The 23,460-nt window shown below is 38.8% G+C and overlaps 1 protein-coding gene across 5 annotated transcripts; it reads right to left on the reverse strand.

The window, feature by feature from the left end:
• Window positions 1-1,759: 1,759 nt before the first annotated feature.
• Window positions 1,760-21,858, reverse strand: LOC114259106 (protein DETOXIFICATION 43). Of its 5 annotated transcripts, none has more exons than XM_082887839.1 (6): window positions 21,599-21,858; window positions 3,299-3,462; window positions 2,981-3,052; window positions 2,513-2,608; window positions 2,287-2,408; window positions 1,760-2,072 (listed from the first exon to the last, which is right to left on the reverse strand). In XM_082887839.1, exons 2-6 carry the CDS (start codon window positions 3,374-3,376, stop codon window positions 2,066-2,068), a joined length of 375 nt encoding a protein of 124 aa, XP_082743965.1. In that variant the 5' UTR covers window positions 3,377-3,462; window positions 21,599-21,858; the 3' UTR covers window positions 1,760-2,065. The 5 variants fall into 5 exon arrangements, with proteins under 5 accessions (XP_082743965.1, XP_082743966.1, XP_082743964.1 ...); XM_082887840.1 differs by lacking the exon at window positions 3,299-3,462 and adding an exon at window positions 2,754-2,859 and having other exon boundaries at window positions 21,599-21,847; XM_082887838.1 differs by lacking the exon at window positions 21,599-21,858 and adding an exon at window positions 2,784-2,859 and having other exon boundaries at window positions 3,299-3,366.
• Window positions 21,859-23,460: the final 1,602 nt, after the last annotated feature.

Below are 23,460 nucleotides of genomic sequence, written 5' to 3' on the forward strand. Positions count from 1 at the left end.
ATCTTTCTCCAGTCTTTCTTCTACCCATTTTTCTTTTCCTGCTTCCATTTCTGGTCTCCGTGAGCCCTCTACCTATTCTCAAGCAATTCTTGATTTGAAATGGAGGGATACAATGCAAACTGAACTTGATGCCCTTGCTCACAATAATACTTGGTCTCTTGTCCGACTGCCTGCCGGTCACAAATCCATAGGCTGCAAATGGGTCTACAAGATCATATACAAATCTGACAGCTCTTGAGTGTTACAAGGCTTGCCTCGTTGCTAAGGGCAACACTCAAATTGAAGGAGTTAATTATTTGGAGACTTTTTCTCCCACTGCCAAACTTACCACTGTCCACTGTCTCATCGTGGTGGCTGATTCTTGCAATTGGCCCATTCATCAAATGGATGTTCACAATGCATTTTTGCACGGCGATCTTGATGAGGTTATCTATATGGACATCCTGCATGGTCTTCACTGACAGGGGGAGAATACGGTATGTCAAAGGTTCTGAAAAGCGGTTGCAGTCGTCGTAACGGTGGCGGTGGCGCGGTTGCGGTTGCGGAGTGTAAAGGCCGTAGCGTAACGGCTGCGATAACCGGAACCGTGAATTTTTTTTAATTTTAGCACAATTTTAAAAAAAACTTACCGATACGCATATTTTTTTTCCATGATCATATTTATTGGGTTTAAAATAAATATTGATCAATTTTTGTAAATTTTTAAGTATGATCCAATATATTTTATATTTTTAAATCACTATAAACTGAGTTTTTTACATTTTATTTTAATAATTAATGACTTTATAGTATACAAAAAATCCATCATTAACTATTATATATAAAATAAATAATCACAAAAGTAACAGAATAAATAAGAACCTAAATATATATATATATATATATATACGTATTTTAACCAAGCCAAATAGACAATGACCACATTTATTATTATTATTATCAAACAATATATAGATAGACACACACAAACAAAATGGTTGAGTGATAGCAACTGAATAGAATAGCATAGGTTTTACAGTTTCAACAAATCAATAATATTTTCTTTACACTACAACAAAATTGAATTTGTACGGCTCGCAATGCATGCCGTAAAAACTCTTTCACGGCATGCACACAAATGCTGTTATATGACATGTCGTGGAAAGTTGAGCGTTATTTAAGGCATACAGGTAAAGTTGTAAAAAGTAATAAATTAAACATTAATGACATACTTTGTATGTCGTATATAATTTTTTACAACATTTTTTTTATGCCATAAATCATTATATTTTCCATGGCATAATTTTGCATGCCGTAGAAAGTTATTTTGAATATATTTATGGCATACTTTGTATGCCGTATATAATATTTTACGGTATTTCTTTCATGTCATAAATCATCAATTTTTACGACATAATTTTGTATGTCGTAGAAGATCATTTTTAATATATTTATGACATGCTTTGTATGCCATATATAATCTTTTACAGCATTTTCTTGCATGTCATAAATCATTACACTTTTTATGACATAATTTTATATGTCGTAAAATGTTATTTTTAAAATATAATATATACATATATATATATATATATATATGAATATAAACTTGCCTAATAATATGCAAACAGCAGCTTAAAAAATACAACTTGTGAACAAACCAAGCAGAAGCAACAACTATGAAATAAGTAAAAAAATTAAATATCCATACCTCAAATAACTTGCATACTAACTTCCATCCTCAACTTCTATCATATCGAACTGATAACAAACTCAAACATACAAACCAAGAAAAGTATCCAAATCATAAGATTCACTAATCTCTAAAATACAACTTTAAACAAGCTGATAACATCTTCAAACATACAAACCAAGAAAGTGATACATCATCAAGCTATTCAAATCTCTATCATCCATGAAGGGTACAATTTTGGAGACAAAATTGCATTCCCTAGGATAATATTGAGATGTCTAATTATTATTATTTTTAATTATTTACATATTTTCAAATAAAATCTCAAACTTTCATCCTAACTTGACAGCTTGTCGCCTGGTAATGTAATTGGTAGACTGCAACAGCTTTGAGTTATACTCTACAAAAATTGGGGACAACAACACTAACTTAATAGAAAATAAGCATAATACATGATTATGAAACAAGAATAGGAAAAGTGGCGGGTTTGAGTATAAATGTGCCAATATGAAAAGTGGTCCAATTTATAGTTTCCTGCTGAAATTTGATCAGCTTTGAACTGGGAAATCGCTTGAAAAGGACTATTTATTCACAGAATTAACAAAGGAAATTACCTCAAAATCCCAGAAAATGCACGCAGACCCATAAAAATGGTTAAACCAAACCATATTCCAACAAAACCGTGGCTTTTCCAGAGAAGGAATAAAGACGCAATGCTCACTACAGATACCAGAACCTGATGATACAATAAAATTATGAGTTAAAAAGGAGTTTATATGGACAATATAAAAATAAAAAATGTTTTTGTTCTTTGTCTAGAGGAAACACTAGTATACTTACCATGGAGTATGCAGAATAAATAAAATCTGATGCTCCAAAGTTTACACCATCAAAAGCAAAGGCCAATGAATTGATTGGTTGTGTAGCTGCTACAAACTAATGGGAGTATATCATAAATTTCAGTTTAGACTCACGAAATAAGTAAAAATACTGACATATGAAAACAAATATTTTTTTGCTTTATTTTTTTTTAGCAAAAAAAAAAAAAAAAAGAAGTTATTTTGCCAATAGATGGAATTACTGGAATGCCTATACTAATGAGGTGAACAACATTTTTGTCATTTGTAAATATTCCAAATTGCAAACGGAGTCCAACAACTACAGCGAGCCTCAGACCCAAATCCCATCTGCAAAATAAAACCTCTCAAACATATTTAGGCTTTGTATAATGAAAATTGAAGAGGGTATCAAAACAATTGCGTTTGTTGAGAGAACGATTTGTACACTAAGAATTGGAAAATGGTTTACCTGCAACACTCGGGCTGCAACAACTTTTGCTTTCTCATAATCCTTCTCAGCAAACGCACAAGCAATGATAGCCTGGAAGAATGAGATAAAGAAAAAAAATAATTGATTGATCAATTTATGTTACAATTGGAAAACAAAAAAAACAAAAATACGAAGTTTCGTCGTTATTTGGTTAGGCTCTTTTTGGTTCTCAGAAATTAGAGAGAGAGAGACACACACAAAAAAGAGTTTCTCACATTGTCTTCCCTGATTAAATAGAAGAATTTCTCCCAAATATTCGAAAGGGAAAAAATTAAAAAGAACAGCACGTGGCCATACCTGTCCAGCAATAGCCAAGGCATCAGAAAGAAGCGACGAGGTCATCCAGACCTGTAAGAAAATCTGAAATGCAGCCATAGGTGTTGCACCGAGTCTTGCAGTCAATGATGTTGCTAAGGTTACACAGAATGTCACAGCTATTACCCTTGCCAATAATAGAAAACCTGTGTACAAGCACAAAAAAATTAAAAAAAATGAAGACGAAGTTAAAAGACAACTAAACTTGAAGCTTATAGGAATTTGTGGGGGCCGAATATTGGGAGTTGTAGAGATTCCGAAGAGTCGAACATTGAAGAATCAAGATTCGAAACATTCGGCCATTGCCACGGAAACTCAGACCCAACCTTATTCGGCTAGATAGTCGATTAAGTAAGGGGCCGAGTAAAGATCGGTTTATTACAAAATATGCCGAATGGGAGGTTGGATTTGGAACTAATCCCGAGGCCCAAAGAAGAAAAGATATAAATAGAAGAGACATCAACCAGAAAGAGGTATGTGATAATTGTGGTGTTTAACTTAGAATACAAGTAATCTAGAAAGAGAGACTGACTTGTCCGTCGGAGTGTTAATTCCGGCACCCCCGACCGGAGTGTTTATTTCCTTTCAGGTGCCTATCAGTGGATCACGAGCGTCCCCCAGGATCAGAAGAGTATTTCCAAAAACCACTTCCCCACAACTGGCGCCATCTGTGGAAATACTCAAGCATATCCATGGCGGACGTGACGGAGGACCCTCTAATAGTCACTGATGAAAACACGCAGGTAGACGTTTTCACTCCAACAAACACGCACGGACCGGAGCGTATCCCAGCAAGACGCATTTTGAACTTTGCCTCACCTTCGACTCCAGAACATGAGGCAATGCAAGCGATCATGGAGCAGGCAAAGCAAAATGAGCAGAGGTTGGAAAACTTGATCGATGAGAACGAGCGCCTCCGTCAGGATTTGGCTTTAGAGGTAGCAAAATCCAAACAAGCCGTGCCCCAAAATCCCGAGCGACCTCTGAAAGTAGGTGATCGACGACCTCGAGCCCGGCTTCGAGACACCGATAACAGCTCTGACTTATTATCTCGGATCCCAAGAAGAATGGACGATCTGAAGTTTCCAGTTCCTCCGGAGAAAGCCCGCATATAAAGTGGGCCCCCTCGTTCTACACCAGGCCATCAGAAGCGGTGGCACCTCCCGACACGACAAGAAGGGATAGGCGGTGTGAATATCGCGAAGATCACGATCGTGACAGTAGCTATGCCTTGAAAGACCTTCAGGAGTTGGTCCGAGATGTTCAGCCCCAGCACCATGCCCAAACGTGCGCAACCAGACCAATTCTACTTCAGCAGGAATCACCTCCGCTTGCAGTCATCCATATGATATACAGCTTGTCAACGCCCTCAGCCATGCATACAATTCAAACACACCCTGCATCCCAGAAGCAACACACGCTGGCCAAACGGCCGCATGAAGCTCCGAGTATCACCTTCGACGATTCTGATCTTATCGGCATAACAGTCCCCTACATTGATCCACTGGTCATTGAACTACTTGCCAACTAATTTACTATCGAGCGCGTTCTCATAGACCAGGGAAGTACTTCTGAGGTTATGTATTACAAGACCTTCATCAAACTTGGCTTAAACGAATCAGACTTGTCTCCGGCTCCTTATCCATTATTCGGCTTCAACGTAAATCCAGAATATCCGTTGGGGAAAATCATACTACCCGTCCGAGCAGGCTTCCAAACAATGGATGTGGAATTCTTGGCCGTCAGGCTGCCTTCGCCGTACAATCTCATCATGGGGCGAACTTGATTGCATACTATGTGGGCTGTCCCAAGTACCTATCATCAGCTTCTGCGTTTCCCGACAAAATACGGCATCGAGCAGATCCGTGGTTCCCAACAATCGGCACAAGTATGCTATCTTCTCTCCGAAAAGACGCTAAAGGATTTGCAAGTTAATTCCATTGAGGTGCCGGATCGTGAAAGCCTCGACGATGTCGGGCGGCTCCCGAATGAGAAAACCACGGAAGACTTAGACCGAATTGAGATTGATGGCAATCCAGAGAGATTCTTCATGGTCGGCGCCTCCCTGAATCAAGCCGACAGACAGCAGCTAGTATCCTTCCTGCTCGATAATCTTGATGTATTTGCATGGACTATAATATTCTCAACTTTTCATCTAGAGCCAAACACACTCTTATGTTAAACTCCATTTAGGATATCTAAACCCAACTCCAAACTTGATGGTAGGTGTGACCAAACACCCCATTTCAACACAAAAAAAAATAGAAGTGCAGATTTTTTTTTTTTCTTCATTGTCTTCATTCTTCATTCTCTAACTTCTCTCTACTTTCTCTCTCATTTTCCTTTACTTTCTTGGAGGCCAAACACCACACCTTTGCTCCACCCTTACACCACCACCTTAACCCACCACCTCCGGCCACCTTATCTCGCCGGAAAAAGGGTCCGGTCGGCCAGTCCTTAAATCCATCCGAAAATAACACAATAAAAGCACCAACTCTAGATTTTTCTTAATCTTTTGAAGAATCAAAGCATGGGGTTTATTTTCTTGATGGATTAGAGGCTTGTAATTGGTAAGAATTTTTCTCTAAAAGTTTAGTTTAAGGTTTTACATATTTTGAGTTAGAGATGATGAAATTTTTGTGTTTTAGATCTATTATGATTTGGGGTTTGATTGTTGAATTTTATACTCTCAATTAGTTTCCATGAATGTTTTAGATGTTAAAAAAAAAAATGGTCAATTTGATGGTCGATTTGGAGATTAAGATTTTGGGTTAATCTAGGGTTTGAATGTGACGTAAAAATTGGGGATTTTTGTGTTAGGAAATTTATATGTTGAAATTGATTTGATAAATGGTGGATTGGGTATCTCCATGTTCTATGGAGGAATTTTATAAGTGATTGAAGAGATTTTACTTAAGTTGTTGAGTTTATACAAAAATGTTGATTTTTGACTTTTGTAGTAAATTGATGGTGGTATTGTGCATATAAATTGATTGGATATTTAAAAAGTTACTAACTCAAAGATGTTCAAAGGATGGGTGTTATGGAGATTGGATAAGTTATTTGTTTGGGTGACTTAAAGTTGGAGGAGTTCTTTAGCTTGCCATTCCTTAGCATAATTTTATTTAGGATCATTTTTGTAGATGTTGTAATTTTTATTGAAAGCTTTTCCTAATTTGAGATCCTTTTTACTAATTGTTAGGATTGGAGGAAGGCATCTCTACACCTCTTGGAAATTAATTTGTAGAGTTTCAAATCTACACTTTTGCTATTTTTGGAGGTGAGTATACTTACCATGGAAATTACCTTACCTCTATCTTTATTACAAAGTTTGAAAATAATTTTTGAATTAAAGGAAGTGAATGATACATTTCATCATGATATATGTATAAAAAGAAAATCTATAAATTTATTGAGGCTAAGGGTTGAGTTTTAATAAAGATATGATTTCATTTGTATAATGAAGCATTAATTTTTTTTTATGAGAATTTATTTAGGGTAAATTACATTTATCTCCCCTGAGGTTTCTGACAAATACAGGGACCTCCCCTGTGGTTTGAATAATTACAGTAACCTCCCCTACTTTACCTGACAATGTCAAGATTCCCCCATTCTGTCTATTTTGCACAAACGACGTTAGTGTTTTATATAAAATGACCATATTACCCTTGCTTTTGCCTGCAAAAAGACGAAAAATTCTTTTCTTCAAGATGAACATCACTGCCATAAGGTAAAGACGAGAAAACCCTTTGCTTTGACCAACACAACCATAAAATAAAATAATTTAAAAATATTTATATTAAAAATGACACATTTAAAATAAAAAATAATTTTTTAAAAAATTTTAATATTTAAAAAATATATTTAAAATATTAAAAAATACAACACATAAATGTATGAAATATAATGCACATTAAAATAAATAAAAAATATTTAAAATATAAAATATTTACCCTAAAAAAATAAATTCGAAAAATTTCAAAACTTATAACAAAATAAATTTTTTCTTTTCAAAACTCATAACTCAAAATACCACTCCACACTCAAATCATGACTCTAAAAATAATTTTAAAAAATAAAATATATTTTTTTAATTTTTTCTTTTAAAATAGAGTTTTGGAAAAAGTTTGGTTTTGAGTTTTGAATTGAGTTTTAAATTTGTGTTTAGTTATGAGTTTTTGAAAATAATTTTTGAATTGAGTTTTGAGTACAAACATGTTCCGAAAAAATATTTTTTTTAGAAACATGTTTGGTTTTCTTTTAGAATTACAATTCCAATTAGAAATTTTCAAAAAAAATTTCAAAACTCATAAAGTCTTAACCAAATATAGAGTTTTGAAAATAGTGTAGAGTTTCGAGTTATGTGTTTGGGTATAATGTTTGAAAATAATTTTTGAATTGAGTTTTATGGTTTTGTTGGTCAATTCAAAAATTATTTGCAAAACTCATAACTAAGAACAAACTTAAAAAAATACAAACTTATGTTAAATATATTTTTTAAATATTAAAATTTTTACTTTTTTTATTTTATTTTATTTTATAAATATATTTTTAAATATTTTAATTTTTTTATGTGTTTTGTTATGATTTGAGTGTAGAGATTTGAAAATAGTGTGGAATTTCGAGTTATGTGTTTGGGTATAATGTTTGAAAATAATTTTTGAATTGAGTTTTATGGTTGTGTTGGTCAATTCAAAAATTATTTTCAAAACTCATAACCAAACACAAACTTAAAAAAATTCAAACTGATGTTAAATATATTTTTTAAATATTAATTTTTTTAATTTTTTTTAATTTTAAATATTTTATTTTATTTTATAAATATATTTTTAAATATTTTAAAAAAAAATTATGTGTTTTGTTATGATTTGAGTGTAGAGTTTTGAAAATAGTGTGGAGTTTCGAGTTATGTGTTTTGTTATGATGTTTGAAAATAATTTTTGAATTGAGTTTTATGATTGTGTTGGTCAATTCAAAAATTATTTTCAAAACTCATAACCAAACACAAACTTAAAAAAAATACAAACTTATGTTAAATATATATTTTTAAATATTAACAAATTTTAAAAATTTTATTTTTTATTTTAAATATTTTATTTTATAAATATATTTTTAAATATTTTAATTTTTTTGTTATGTGTTTTGTTATGATTTGAGTGTAGAGTTTTGAAAATAATGTGGAGTTTTGAGTTATGTGTTTGGTTATGAGGTTTGAAAATAATTTTTGAATTGAGGTTTGAGTTATGTGTTTAGTTACGATTTGAGTCTGAAATTGTATTTTGAGTTTAAAATCTTAAAATTAAAAAATTAAAATATTTACAAAATAAAATAATATATTTAAATAAAAAAATAAAATTAAGTGTTTACATTGGGCACTTTAGTATTTACATTATAGGCATTATAGGCACTTGAGGGCATTTTAGGTATTTTTGTGTTTACAGTTGATGACATCAGCAGGGTCGGCTAGGTACATAAACGGCGGTCAAATTTTGGGGGAATCTTGACATTGTCAAGTAAAGTAGGGGAGGTTACTGTAATTATTCAAACCACAGGGGAGGTCCCTGTATTTGTCAGAAACCTCAGGGGAGGTAAATGTAATTTACCCATTTATTTAAGTTGAGTCTTTCAAATTTTATGATGATGATGATTGAATGACAGTGAAATGTTATGTGAGGGTATTTATTTTATTGATCATATAACCGAATATAGCCTTTGGGGCCACAAGGGCCAAAATGCTTTGGGGTCCTGGGGACCGAAATGTTTTAAGGACCATAAGGGTCGTTGTATGTATAAGGGGTCCTGGGGACCGAAACATTGAAACAAGAATTGAAGTGCTACGATGACATGAGCTATGTTCCTATGGTTATGTTTTGGGTAACGGTACCGTCACCACCTAAGTCGCGAGGTAACGCGACCCTAAGGCTATGTAGTGGATTGTATGATGGACAGGAAATCTTAATGTATTGAAAAGTTATATTTTTGTTTACTTTCATTATCCAAATGTATTTTTTTTCTGCCTTATGAGATTCCTTGGAAAAATCTTGATAACGTTTTATGAAAATTGTATTTCATCATTTTTATTTTTATTTTGTATAAATTTAAGTCCAATTAAGCTCTTATGTTTAGTATCTTTATTTTGAACCCTATTGGTAGGAGCAAGTTTTACAACTCCATGGTATTGGTATACTCATTGGGCTTTAGCTCATTCTTTTAAATAATTTTTTTTTTCAGATTCATAGACCTTTGTGTGGCTCGTCTCAACTTGGAAGACTAGAATTTTTTTGAAGGATCACAGGTGGGCATCTTGTGGTTGAGGTTTTGCTTAGGGTCATTCTAGGATGTAAGCTTACCCTTTTTTTTTTATGAAGGAGGTTGATTGTAAATATTGTTTATGAAGTTGGATGTATTGATGGATTCGTGATTAGTATGTATTATATTTTTTGGGGGAGGAAATGCTTGGGAACTATCTTGTAGCATGATAATACTTTTTTTTGTCTTTGAATAGATCATCTCATATATGTTAGGCAATTGAAAGGTCTTATGCACTTTTGGTGATGTGGTGATGTGATGTATGAATTATACAGGAATTGTGGTGTAAAGGTGCTATAGCGTTTGAGGTGCACCCTCTTGGCAGGGTTTTGCCTTGCCAAGATTAGGTCGTTACATGGACTCCATATGAAATTCCGAGCGTCGACCCAACTGTTTCCGAGCATCGTTTGAATGTTGACCCTAAGTGCAAGCCAATCGTTCAGAAAAGCCGGCGATCTGCCGCAGATCACACTACCGCCGTGATTGAAGAGGTTGACCGGCTGCTTGATGCAGGGGCAATCAGGGAAGTTACCTACCCCACATGGCTTTCTAATACTGTAGTTGTGAAGAAGAAGAATGGTACATGGCGAGTCTGCGTTGATTTCACGGACCTAAACAAAGCCTGCTCCAAAGACTATTTTCCTCTCCCAATGATAGACCAACTGGTAGATGCTATAGCACGCCATCAGCGCATGAGTTTCCTCGATGCTTACAGAGGCTACCATCAAATTGCCATGCATCCAGAGGACTAGGAGAAAACTACATTCCTCACCCCAAGAGGAACCTACTGCTATAAGGTTATGCCTTTTGGGCTGAAGAACACCGGGACAACCTACCAGAGACTAGTCACCACCATGTTCAAAAAGCAACTCGATCACACAATGGAAGTGTACATTGACGATATGGTGGTCAAGTCAAAGGTAAAGCAGAATCATATAGCCGATCTTGAAGAAACATTCGACATCCTACGCAAAAATGGAATGAAGCTGAACGCTTCCAAATGTGCTTTTGGAATCGGCTCTGGAAAATTCTTGGCATATGTCGTCAATCACCGAGGAATTGAAGCTAACCCAAGGCAGATCACAGCAATCCTAGAGCTCAGCTCCCCCCGATCAGTAAAAGAGGTGCAAAAGTTAATGGGAATGGCCGCCGCGCTCAACAAGTTCATCAGCCATTCCACAGATCGCTGCCGACAATTCTTTCATACACTACGGCAGGGCAAGGCTTTTGAATGGTCCTCCGAATGTGAAGCCGCTTTCAACTTCCTTAAGACATACCTCCGCTCAGTACCACTCTTGGCAACGCCCTCTCTTGGTGACCCGCTCATTATGTATCTGGCAGTTTCCGACCGGGCCGTCAGGGTCGTGCTGATAAAGGAAGAGCTGGGAGAGCAACAGCCGGTGTATTATGTGAGCAAGGCAATGGTTGATGCCGAAACACGCTACCTTCCGCTGGAAAAGCTCATCCTAGCCCTAGTCATGGCGGCGAGGAAACTGATGCATTACTTCCAGGGTCATAGCATTGGGGTGCTAACAGACTATCCCCTCCGGTCTGTACTACACAGTGCAGAAGCTTCCGGACGTGTTTGAAAGTGGGCTTTGGAACTCGGCCAATACGATATCCAATTCCTACCCAGAACCTCAATCAAAGGGCAAGTGCTTGCCGACTTTGTCACCGGATTCACTGGTGTCTTGACCGACTTCAAGCCTGACGAAATTCGACCGAAGCCGAACTAGAGGATTTATGTTGGGGATATTTGGCAGTTGTATTGCGATGGTTCGTCCAATCAGCAGGGCAGTGGAGCCGGAGCTGTCATCATGTCTCCTTACGGCGCAGTAATTGAGCAGGCCGTCTAGCTTGGCTTCGAAGCATCAAATAACGAAGCCAAATATGAAGCTCTCCTAGCCAGTTTACGGAACGCACACGTTCTTGGCGCTCGGCGTTTGCTTGTGTTTTGTGATTCAAAACTGGTGATCAACCAGCTAAAGGGGGAGTACGCGGCAAGGAACGACCACATGGCGGCCTACATGAAAACGGCCAATTCCTTGTTGGCAAAATTCGACCATCATGAGTTGAACTAGATAACACGTGATCAGAACACCCATGCGGACGCCTTGGCTTGCCTAGCCTCCGCCATCAACTCAGAGATTAAACGGACTATCGAAGTAGGTTTCATCCCGGAGCCAAGCATTGGCCCTTCGGAGGAAGTCCAGATTAACATTATAGAATCTGCCCCAAGCTGGATGGATCCCATTGCTGCTTTCCTGTCTTCTAACCAACTCCCAGAGGAGAAGAAAGAAGCGCACAAGTTGCAAATCAAAGCCATGAGATACTACTTAGATCCGCAAGAAGGGCTCTATAAAAAATTCCTCTCTGGTCCATATTTGGAATGCGTGCACCCAGACAAAGTCGAGGAGCTTTTGACTGAGATACATGAGGGCAGTTGTGGTGCCCATTCTGGCGGGCGTTCTTTGGCCCATCGAGCTATAACGCAGGGGTATTATTGGCCGACAATGAGAGCGGACGCCGAGTGTTATGCGAAAAAGTGTAAATAGTGCCAGAAGTTCTCCCCACTAACCCATTTGCCCGCAAAAGAGCTGAACTCTATTACTAGTCCTTGGTCGTTCGCCCACTGGGGGCTCGATATCGTAGGACCATTGCTGAGGGCCCCAGGGAATAAGCGATACTTGATCGTCGCAACAGATTAGTTCACAAAATGGGTCGACGTTGAGGCATTAACACACATTCAAGACGTTGATGTTAAACGCTTTGTGTGGAGGAACATCATAACACGATTTGGCATTCCAAGAGCCCTTATTTCAGACAATGGCACTCAATTTGATTGTGGTGTTTACCGAGAACTGTGCGACAAATATGGTATTCGGCCATATTTTTCTACGCCGGCTTATCCCTAAAGCAATGGTCAGGCCGAAGCTTTGAACAAATCCATCCTAGACGGCATCAAGAAAAGGCTGGAGAAAGCCAAGGGCAAATGAGTCGAAGAATTGCCGAGTGTATTGTGGGCTCATCGACCAACGCAGAGGAGATCAACTGGAGAAACTCCGTTTGCCTTATGCTTTGGCAACCAAGCAATCTTACCCTTGGAGATCGGCCTCCCGACCCTCAAGTCACAAGTTTTTTATATAGGTCGAAACAACATGATGCTGGCTTTGGATTTGATTCTAATCGAGGAATGAAGAGACCGCGCCCTTGCGTTCATGGCACGGTACCAGCAACAGTTGGCGAAATCATACAATCAACGAGTTCAGCTGCGCCGCTATACACCAGGAGAATTGGTCCTGAAGAAGGTGCTTCCAGCCGACAGGAAGTCGGCTGATGGAAAACTTGGTCCAAACCGAGACGGCCCCTATCAAATAGATTCCATCGCAAGAACAGGGGCATATCGGCTTAAAGATATGACAGGAAGGAGTCTTTCCAAGGCCTTGGAACTCGACCCACTTGCGAAAGTTTTATCATTAAACCCGACCTGTGGGGAATGATTTTAGTGTTAAACGATTCGCCATCTACAAATTCCATTTTTGTAATGCGAGGATTCTAGTCAAAAATTGTTCTAAAAGTGTTTTGGAAAAGCCTCCAGATTCGAAGCGCCTTTCGTGGATATCACGATCGGCCACTCAAAGTCTCTGAATTCGGAGCCCCTTCGGTGCATGACGCCGTTAGGCTGAAAAAGCCTCCGAATTCGGAGCACCCTTTGTGGATATCACGATCGGCTAATCAAAGTCTCCGGATTCGGAGCCCCTTCGGTGCATGACGCCGTTGGGCTGGAAAAGCCTCCGGATTCGGAGCACCCTTCGTAGATATCACGATCAGCCAATCAAAGTCTTCGGATTCAGAGCACCCTTCGTGGATATCACGATCGGCCACTCAAGGTCTCCGGATTCGGAGCCCCTTCGGCGCATGACACCGTTGGGCTGGAAAAGCCTCCGGATTCGGAGCGCCCTTCGTGGATATCATGATCGGCTAATCAAAGTCTCCGGATTCGAAGCGCCCTTTGTGGATATCACGATCAGCCACGTAAAGTCTCCGGATTCGGAGCCCCTTCGGCACATGACGCCGTTGGGCCGAAAAAGCCTCCGAATTCGAAGCGCCCTTCGTGGATATCACGATCGGCCAGTCAAAGTCTCCGAATTCGGAGCACCCTTCATGGATAACACGATCGGCCACGCAAAGTCTCCAGATTCGGAGCCCCTTCGGCACATAACGTCGTTGGGCCGAAAAAGCCTCCAGATTCGGAGCGTCCCTTCGTAGATATCACGATCGGCTAATCAAAATCTCCGGATTCAAAGCGCCCTTCATGGATATCACGATCGGCCACTCAAAGTCTTCGGATTCAGAGCCCCTTCGACGCATGACGCCGTCCAAGCCTGAGCCTGGAGTCGAATAAATACCTAAAGAAAATGCCAGATTCGGAGTCTTATCAACACCGTTTTTGGGCAATGTAACGAGCATACTGAATAAATATTTAGTGACATGCTCCATTAGGACGAGCAGGCTAAAACTGTTTATTCGAACATTCTCTGTCCAATAAAGCACAAAACATGCAAACATATATACGCCAAAGAATTACATAATTACGCAATCTGACAAGTAATTATAAGGCAACAGGAATATTAACAACATAGCATTTTATTCATCTAACAAATAATTACTTAATTTTCGACGCAATCCGCGCCTGAACATTACAATGAATATTTTTATGCGGCCTCTCCCTCATCGTCACTCTTTTCGACCTCAAAGGCAGAAAAGGGAAAATGATTGCGTCGGTGCCGCGGTAACGCCGAATCGACATCCTTTGCTTGAAGAGCCTCTGCAGCCTGAAATGCCGCGATCCAACCATGCTTAAATCCCCGATTCTCGCATCGGCAAACCTCCTCTACAAGCTTTTCTTTCATTTTGTCGATCCCAACCTTCCGGCCCGCATGAAAGCCTTGCTCATAACCTTTGGATCTCGCATTTTTTATGGCAAACATGCTAGCCGTGTCTCGATCGGCAATGGCATGACTCAATAGCCATTGGGTCACCATTTTGTCCACGATTGAATTAGATCGACCCGCCACGTGCAGCTCGGCAGCTTTAGCCATCCTAAGCTCATTAAGTTCGCGCTCAGCTTTCTCTGCCCGAACCTCCGAACTGCGGACCCTTTTGTCCATCTTCTCTATCTCCCGCAGCGCGGCGCGCAGGCGCATGCTGACTTCGTAAGCGGTGTACAGCCCCTTCACCGCCCCGTGGATACCCTCTCGAAAGCCGTCGAAATTTTGTCGGCCAACCATCGACTGCTGCACCTCTGGTGGAAAAATCTGTCGAGCAAATTCGACCGCCACCACTGGGTCCCTAATAATGGAGTCCACCTCCGTCATCGGTCTGTTCCCCACGAAAACTGCAAAACTCAACGATCGTGATCGCGGAGAGCTTCCCCGTTGCTGTTTCTCCTTTCGGGGTGATCTGCTTCGACGACTTGGAGACTGACGTTTTTCCCGTTCTTTGGACGCCCCACATCCCGCACGGGTGGCTTCTCTGCCGCAATTCATCACAGTATCAAGCTCAGCCAAAGTTCGACCTTCGCCTCTGCTGTTAAAGAAAACTCTATTTGCCATTCACGATAAGTTGCCCTGAAAACACAGTAAGCGAAGTTACTGGCGCAAACAGCCACTCCCTATTTATTTCTAATACTTGCAGTGCCCCCGAGGCAATTTCATTAATACTACTCTCCAAACGTCAGGGCAGATTTATTAATCTAGCCGGCCGGGTACCCTGGCCTCATGCTGATCGATATGTGCCGCAGCCAGTTCACCAATTTTTGGCTTTTAAAATGGCCTAACTATCTAAACGGCAATTTTTTATCAATGCTTTTAAAGTTCATGCACTGGCTGGGGCAAGGGCAGATTTATTAATCTAGCCGGCCGCGTACCCTGGCCTCATGCAGATCGATATGTGCCGCAACCAGTTCATTCATTCAATTTTTGGCTTTTAAAGTGGCCTAACTATCTAAACGACAATTTTTTTATCAATGCCTTTGAAGTTCATGTACTGGCTGGGGCAAGGGCAGATTTATTAATCTAGTCGGCCACGTACCCTGGCCTTATGTCGATCGATATGTGCCGCAGCCAGTTCATTCAATTTTTGGCTTTTAAAACGGCCTAATTATCTAAACGGCAATTCTTGATCAATGCCTTTGAAGTTTATGCACTAGCTAGGGCAATGGCAGATTTATTAATCTAGCCGGCCGCGTACCCTGGCCTCATGCCAATCGATATGTACCGCAGCCAGTTCATTCACCAATTTTTGGCTTTTAAAGCGTCCTAATCATTTAGTCGGCAATTATACAACATTTGACCCAAAGCAATTCCATTCATCAGTAACAACGAGGTACAAAATGAATTTTCATTAAGTAAATTGGGCACAAATTGTAACCATTTTACATATGAAAATTACTAAGCAAAAAACTGCAAAAAGTTAAAAAATACACGCAAATCCTAAAACAAAAAACAAGCGCCTTTGAAATCAGCCATCGGAATCAGACTCCAGAGGCTCAACATCCACTTGCTCATATGGAATTGGCGCAGCCAAAGACACATTAGCAGCAGCAAGGGCTTTAAGCCAGCCGTGTTTAAAGCCCAGATTCTCAAACTTGGGGACTTCGTCTACGTATTCATCATAAGCAGGTTTTTTCCTGGCATCAAATGCGCTGGAAGCCTTCAGGTCAGCTGTTTCCTTCGCCGCCTTCATCTCTTCCAACTCAGCCTTTAATTTAGAATTCGCCTCCTGGGCCAATTTAAGCGCGGTGTCGCTCGCATTCGCCTTCTCCTCGGCGACCGATCTCAAATCTTCAGCATTACGGGCTCTCTCCAACTCGGCCTCGGCACGAGCGCCCTCAATCTGCGCCCTACTCCTTTGGCCCTCAACCTCTGCTTGTAAACGGCCAATCTGCTCCACGGTATCATGATAGCGACGACCCATGTCGGCTATCCTTCTGACGGTCTGCAAAATAGGAAGTTAAAACCAAAATAATGTGTAAGGAGAAAAGACAGAGTCAAGATATGTACCAAAAGAGCCGATTGCTCGGCCAACGCGATTGCAACCAGATTCGGCTCCACCCGAAAAGTCGCCTTATCAGTAGGCAGTAAAACGGACGTCGCCAAACTAAGTGCAATTGCTGGATCTTTGATTACCGAAGCATCGGAGAAGATCGGCGTATTTTTCATCTTCAGCTGAATAACAAAAGGTACAATCACATCTGATTCCTCCAAATGAGGCCGTTTGTCGGCGCGATCTTCTTCTGAGCCGGCCTTGACATCGGTAGGGCGCTTCTCCACCCTTTGCTCAGTTCTACACTGGCCTGCACCAAGGGTTCCGTTCGGTGCTTCCTCCTTTTGCCGTCACTTCCTCAATAACGGGCAGGGAGGACTGAGACTGAGACTGAGACTGAGATTCGGCAGCCCAAATCTCCTCCGCCCTTCGCCGCGCAGCTATGCTTTTCGCGTTCACTTTCTTGGCAAGCTTAGTGAGGCTTAGCCCAGCCATATCTTCTGGGTACGCGCCGGGAAGATCCTCCAGACCCTGAAAAATATCGTCAAGTGGACGGTCCTCTCGACCCGAAGTGGACGGATTATCAGTCGAATTGAGGCCGACTTCCTCAAATGCTAATTTCAATGCCTCGTCAACCTCTATTTCGGCTTCGTCTGATTCGGCGGCCTCAGCTACTTCCGGTCTCTCTGAATCTGATTCCTCGCAACTAACTTGCCTCAAATTTTTGAAGTCAATCAAGATACGGGCAACAAGAAACTCCTCACCGATCGAAATTGGGATATTTTCTGCCGCCGAAAAGGTCGTATAAGTTGGCTCGTAGCGGAGCAGAACGTGGGCCGCCCTCCCCTACTTCTGAAGACTCCGTCGGCCGAAGTACTTGAGCGCAGTCTTGATTTCTGAAAGGACGGCGTCGTCAGTTGAGGTCAAGATTTTCTTCAAATCGTTCCCTGCAAAAGCAAAACCGTAAGATCCCAAAAATGAAGCTTTATAAATTTAACAAATGAATAAAAGATGATACTCGGCCACCTAGTTCGCCCCTCCGTCTAGGAATACGATCAAGGCGATCCTCACCTTTGCTAAATTCCCAATTTCCTTGGGCGACGACCATAACATCATCGACTCACTTCCCAGAGCTGAAAAGCATAGTCACTAGTTGATGGTCAGTGTCTTTGGCTCTAAGAAAATAACGCCCGTGTCGACCAGAAGACTTGGCCAAGACGTAGCAATGCCGAATAACGAGGATGCCAAGGTTAAGCCCAATGTGGTGGTTTAGTGCGACAATCCTCATCACAATCCTAAAGAAATTGACGTTGGGCTGCGAAGGGATTAACTCCTAATGGCAAAGCATGGCTCTAAGGAGTGGGTGAAGGGGGAAACAGACCCCGCCCTCTGCGATTGATAGAAGAGGGAAGACGATTGTGGTTTCATCAACCCTCTCCATATCAAGGGTGTCGTCTGCCACAAAAGACAGACAGACGTCATCAAGGATGGAAAAATGGCGTCGGAAGCCAGAAATTCGATCCGATGAGAGGAGATCTTTTAAATGTTTCGCCATTCTCCCCAGCCAATATGATTATGCTAAGCCAAAAAACAAAGCAAGGAAAGAAATTCAAAGCAAAGAAGAAGAGAACTTACAAGTGGTGAAGGAGGTAGAGAAGAGTAGGAGGTCGCAGAGGTAGTTCGGAAGGCAATCCAGCGACAGGCGTCTAAAAGCGTGTATCTATTTGAAAAGACGTCAAAATTTTAAATCACGATAAATGAGAGTGTACGAAGAGGTGAGAAGTTGAAATGATAACTGAGAAGCGTGTGGACAGACATTCGCGTTGAAATATGGTCAGCTGCCGAATTTCAACTCTGACTCTTCGAGTTCAAAGCCAAACACTTCAGCCAACTGCCGCTAGTGGAGTGCTTGGGGGGCAATTGTGGGGGCCGAATATTGGGAGTCATAGAGATTTCGGAGAGTCAAACATTGAAGAATCAAGATTCGGAACATTCGGCCATTGCAACGGAAACTCGGACCCAACCTTATTCGGCTAGATAGTCGATTAAGCAAGGGGCCAAGTGGAGATTGGTTTATTACAAAATATGTCGAATAGGAGGTTGGATTTGGAACTAGTCCCAAGGCCCAAAGAAGAAAAGATATAAATAGAAGAGACATCAGCCAGAAAGAGGTATGTGCTAATTGTGGTGTTTAACTTAGAATACAAGTAATCAAGAACGAGAGACTGACTTGTCCGTCGGAGTGCTAATCCCGGCACCCCCGACCGAAGTGTTTACTTCCTTTCAGGTGCCTATCAGTGGATCACGAGCATCCCCCAGGATCAGAAGAGTATTTCCAAAACCACTTCCCCACAGAATTATTATTCATCAAGTAAAGAATAAGAGGCAGAGTCAATAGGGAGGTTGGATCCTTATTATAAAGTGACATGTTCATTTCAGAAAAATAAATTTGGATAAGAAGCCATTCGTAAATTTTATGACATTTTCTCACTTGTAATATTCAATAGTTGAGATGATATTTTTGCTCATAAGAAGTAATGCTTAATCTTTTTAATTAGCGATCACATGAAAAAGGTGCCATTTTTTGAGACAATTGGAAAAGTAAGAAAATTTAATTTGTAAACTGAATGCCATAGACAACATAGAAAGCTATGGAGTTCTGAATATTTCATCAATGAACCTTTTGAGACTTGTTCCTTAATATGACGGTGTATTTGTTCCATCTAGGCTGCAATTAACAACAAAGAACTTCTGACAATGGAAGCATTAAACTCCTTGTCGTTTTTAAAAAACCGATTGAACTGCAAATCTTTGACACTTGGAGGTAAGAGATCAACTTTTGTCATCAATTTACACAAGAGGATCAATGAATCACCCTTAAACTTAAAATAAGGGCACTACAATTCTATTTCTTGTCAACCAAACAAATAAATTAAATTATATAAACCATACATATGTCTACTAGGAAATGATGTTAGCCACTACTATTGGTTGGGCATACCAATTTAGTTCGTAAGAGTTGATGCTTTTATACCATATTGTGTATTTAATTTTGACATTAAGGGTTAATTTGACCCAGGTAATCTCTTGGATATGATACAGGGAATTCGGACATTAAGAACCTGGTATGGTGTTAAACTAATAATTTTTCTGTTTAATAGGATTAATTTGTTTGTTGCCTTTAAGTATTAGGTATATTTGGGGTCATTGAACATGACATTAAAATAATTTCAACATCAACAAGCGCTAAATGGAAGCAAATTTATATGATCACTATCTTGCATTACAGTGTCCTTTGAAGCATAATGGTAAACACACGGACTTAATATTTACATGACTGAATCCAGCCAAGTTGTTGCCTATAAATCCCTTAAAAAGTAGGAGCTCATTCTAGGACTCAAACATGTTCACACTTTACCCTGTGAAAGATAAATAAATAAATAAACAGAGGAGAAAATTATTCCATGTAAATTAGTGAAGAAACACTATTAGAAGAGAGAATGAAATGTTCCTCAAAAGAAAGACAGAAAAAGGGAAAATAATAAGAAACAAACTCAAAATAATGCATGACACTCATACTTTATGCATTGTGACTTTTTTACAAAGTTAAATAGATAGAGTTCTTATGATACATAAAAATAAAATAAAAAAATCTATAAAAATTTCTAATAAATTTATAGTTGGCACATATAAGGTCATGACTGATACAATAAATATAGTAGGTGGAGTGGAGATCATTTACGCATTAACACTGTAATTTGCTAGTTGATGATGTGCTCAACTATGAGAGAGTATGCCCGTCATGCAATCAATGTCATGAGAGCTACTTCCATATCGGTGCCAAAGGATAATGAAAAGAAGTCACCCAAAATAGAAACAAAATTTATGTACGTTTTGGTGTACAACAAATGCACCTAATAACTAGACCACCTACCACCAATCTTCCAGTTTTACACACAATATTACAACCACTCAACCACAAGTTCATACATTTGTGGGAGACAATCAAAGATACATATAAGTTGATTTATTATAGAAAAGTCATAGTTGTTTGATATCAATGACAAGTAATTTATTAGGGAACTTGGTCTCAAGTCCCTAAAAGACATTGTTTCCTGATTGGTTAGCAATAATAAAGCTCAGCTAAATGACTCACAACTGTCATGCTTCCCAAAAGTCATATTCTAAAACAGCTTTGTTGCTCTCATATATTATAAACTCTGGAGTCTATCAGCACTTAAAAAAGGTAATTGTCTCACTTCCTAAAAGTCGTTTATTTTCTAGAGCCATCAACATCTAATCTGGGACATAATTCAGAAACAGTTTCATTGTTATCACAATTAACCATTCCTTCAACTTGAACCAGCTATAGCTGCTTCCATCTGTCTCCATCAGCAACAAACTCTACACTTAATTCATCCATCTAAGCCTCTAATTAAGTCAAAGATTTTTTTTTTTTTTTAAAAATCATGTATGAATAATCCATCACAAGACATGCAATCAAATCACCGGCATAAGATTCAACCCATCCCAACTGAATCAAATGCTTTATACATTCTAATAAAGCCATCGATTACGAGATATCAAGACAAAGAGCTTCGAAGACTGATGATTATTGAATTAGATAAAATAAATTTCTCATACGAACTAAAAGAGATATCTATGAATCCTAACATTGGGAGATTGATGCAATTTGAAATCAAGAAAAGACACAGTAAGCAACAGTGAGAGAATAAAGAGCAAAGAAGTTGTGATTTTGCCACAAATCACTGATAAGTGTAACAAATTTTCAGAAAAACTACAATAAAATCTATCAAAACAAAAAACAGAATATGAAAATCGCCTTACATTTTGGAATTGATAGCCAAAATTGAAGAATCAAAGAGAGAGAGAGAGAGAGAGAGAGAGAGAGACGGTAGTGCTCACCTTAGTAGACGATGGTGCTCGCTCCCCTCGCCGGTGCAGATGGTGTAGGCGGTGGAGCTTCGAAATCTCAAAATCTAAATTGCCAATCGCTCTGAGATTGGATCTGAGATGAATCACCAATCGCTCTGAGATTAGATTAAACGGGGCTGAAAAAGGTTGATTCGATCAGTTGAGAGAGATTAGGGTTTAGAGAGGGCTGTGAGAGAGAGAGAGAAAGAGAGAGAGAGAGACCCAGAGAGTGAGTGAGAGAGTAACGGGACAATGTTATGAGTAAGTTTTTAAATGTTTTAAATAATTTTTTTTTTTTACTTTTTAACTTCAAATAATTTACATATACTTAAAAGAAAAATATTTTTTAATTTTTTTAAAAAATCACTAAATTCAAAAAATATATATATAATCTAATATATTTCATATATATTATATTATATTTTATTTTTTAATTGTATTCAGATTAGGCACATCTAAAAAGTAAAAAATAAATAAATTATTAAAAGAAGGAAAAATATCAAATCAAGGTAATTTTAAAAAAAAATAATTACAAATTAATGAGAAACCATATAAATATTAATTATTAAAATTATAAACTTTTTCATGAATATGTAATTTTTTTTTTCTCAAAATCCCACTGGGTGCAATTATCCCTTAACAGAGACACTAAATTATAAAATAACGTTTTTTACGTTGCCCTCAATTAGGAAAATGTAAGGTGAGAAGCTTGGTTGGAAATTGTTAGTTTTTTTAAATCAAAAAAAAAAAATTCGAATTGAAATTTTTTTTAATAAAAGTTTTCACGACATGATAATGCATGCCGTATAAAGTTATAATATTTTACGGCATGAAATGTATGTCATCTTAAGTACAAATATTTTATGACATATTTTTATATGCCGTGAAAATATACATTTTTTACGGCATGCTTTTGCATGCCATAAAAAAAATTTGAATTGAATTTTTTTTTTTTTTTTTGCAAAAGTTTTCACGACATGTTAATGCATGCCGTGTAAAGTTATAATATTTTATGACATGAAATGTATGTCGTCTTAAGTGCAAATATTTTACGGCATATTATTTTAAGTCGTAAAAACATACATTTTTTACGGCATACTTTTGTATGCTATAAATATATGAATCAACGATTTACATGGTATGTATGTTGTTATTGACAAAACATTAACGGCTTGCGAAAAAAAAAATGTCGTAGAATGTACTAACTACGACATGCATTTAATGCATGTCATAAACATGATCCAGTGAATAGTTAGTTTTGTTGTAGTGTTATCTTTCCCCTTCTCTCTCTATCTCTTGCTCCTCCATCTTCTCTCTTTATCTTCCCACTTCTCTCTATCCCTCTTCCAACATTTTTAGCTTTTTTTTGTGTGTTTTTTTGAAAGAAACAGTTCAGAACTGTTACGTAACGGTGCGTAACAGGCCGTTATGAATGTTACGGTACCGTTATGACCGCTACGACAGCCGCTACAGCCGACACACCTGTGAATCTCAATCACACTGCAAAAGCGGCCGTAACGGGTGGCGGTAACCACCAAAACCGTTACGTAACGGCGTTACGTAACGGTTGCGGCCGCTTTTTAAAACCTTGGGTATGTCGGCTGAATAAATCCTTATATGGCTTAAAGCAAGCTTCCCGCAATTGGTTTGCCAAATTTTCCTGCTCAATTCAAAAGGCAAGCTTCACCCAATTAGAGGCTAACTATTCTTTATTTACCAAACCCGATGGCAACACATTTACTGTCATGCTTATTTATGTGGAGGACATTCTAGTCACAGGAAATAATGGACATACAATCAAGTCTCACAAAGATTACCTCTTGCAACAATTTCACATCAAAGATCTTGGTAAT

Source organism: Camellia sinensis, chromosome 9 (genome assembly GCF_055761805.1).
Source record: "Camellia sinensis isolate YWXY chromosome 9, ASM5576180v1, whole genome shotgun sequence".
Lineage (NCBI taxonomy): Eukaryota > Viridiplantae > Streptophyta > Magnoliopsida > Ericales > Theaceae > Camellia > Camellia sinensis.

What these genes read in the sequence shown, in the direction of transcription:
- LOC114259106 (XM_082887837.1), bottom strand. Translation starts at nt 3,321, where the DNA reads ATGCCTTGGCTATTGCTGGACAG. An exon ending in CCTTGGCTATTGCTGGACAG is followed by an intron (nt 3,053 to 3,298) that starts GTATGGCCACGT and finishes TCATTCTTCCAG; the next exon opens with GCTATCATTGCTTGTGCGTT. An exon ending in TCATTAGTATAGGCATTCCA is followed by an intron (nt 2,609 to 2,753) that starts GTAATTCCATCT and finishes TACTCCCATTAG; the next exon opens with TTTGTAGCAGCTACACAACC.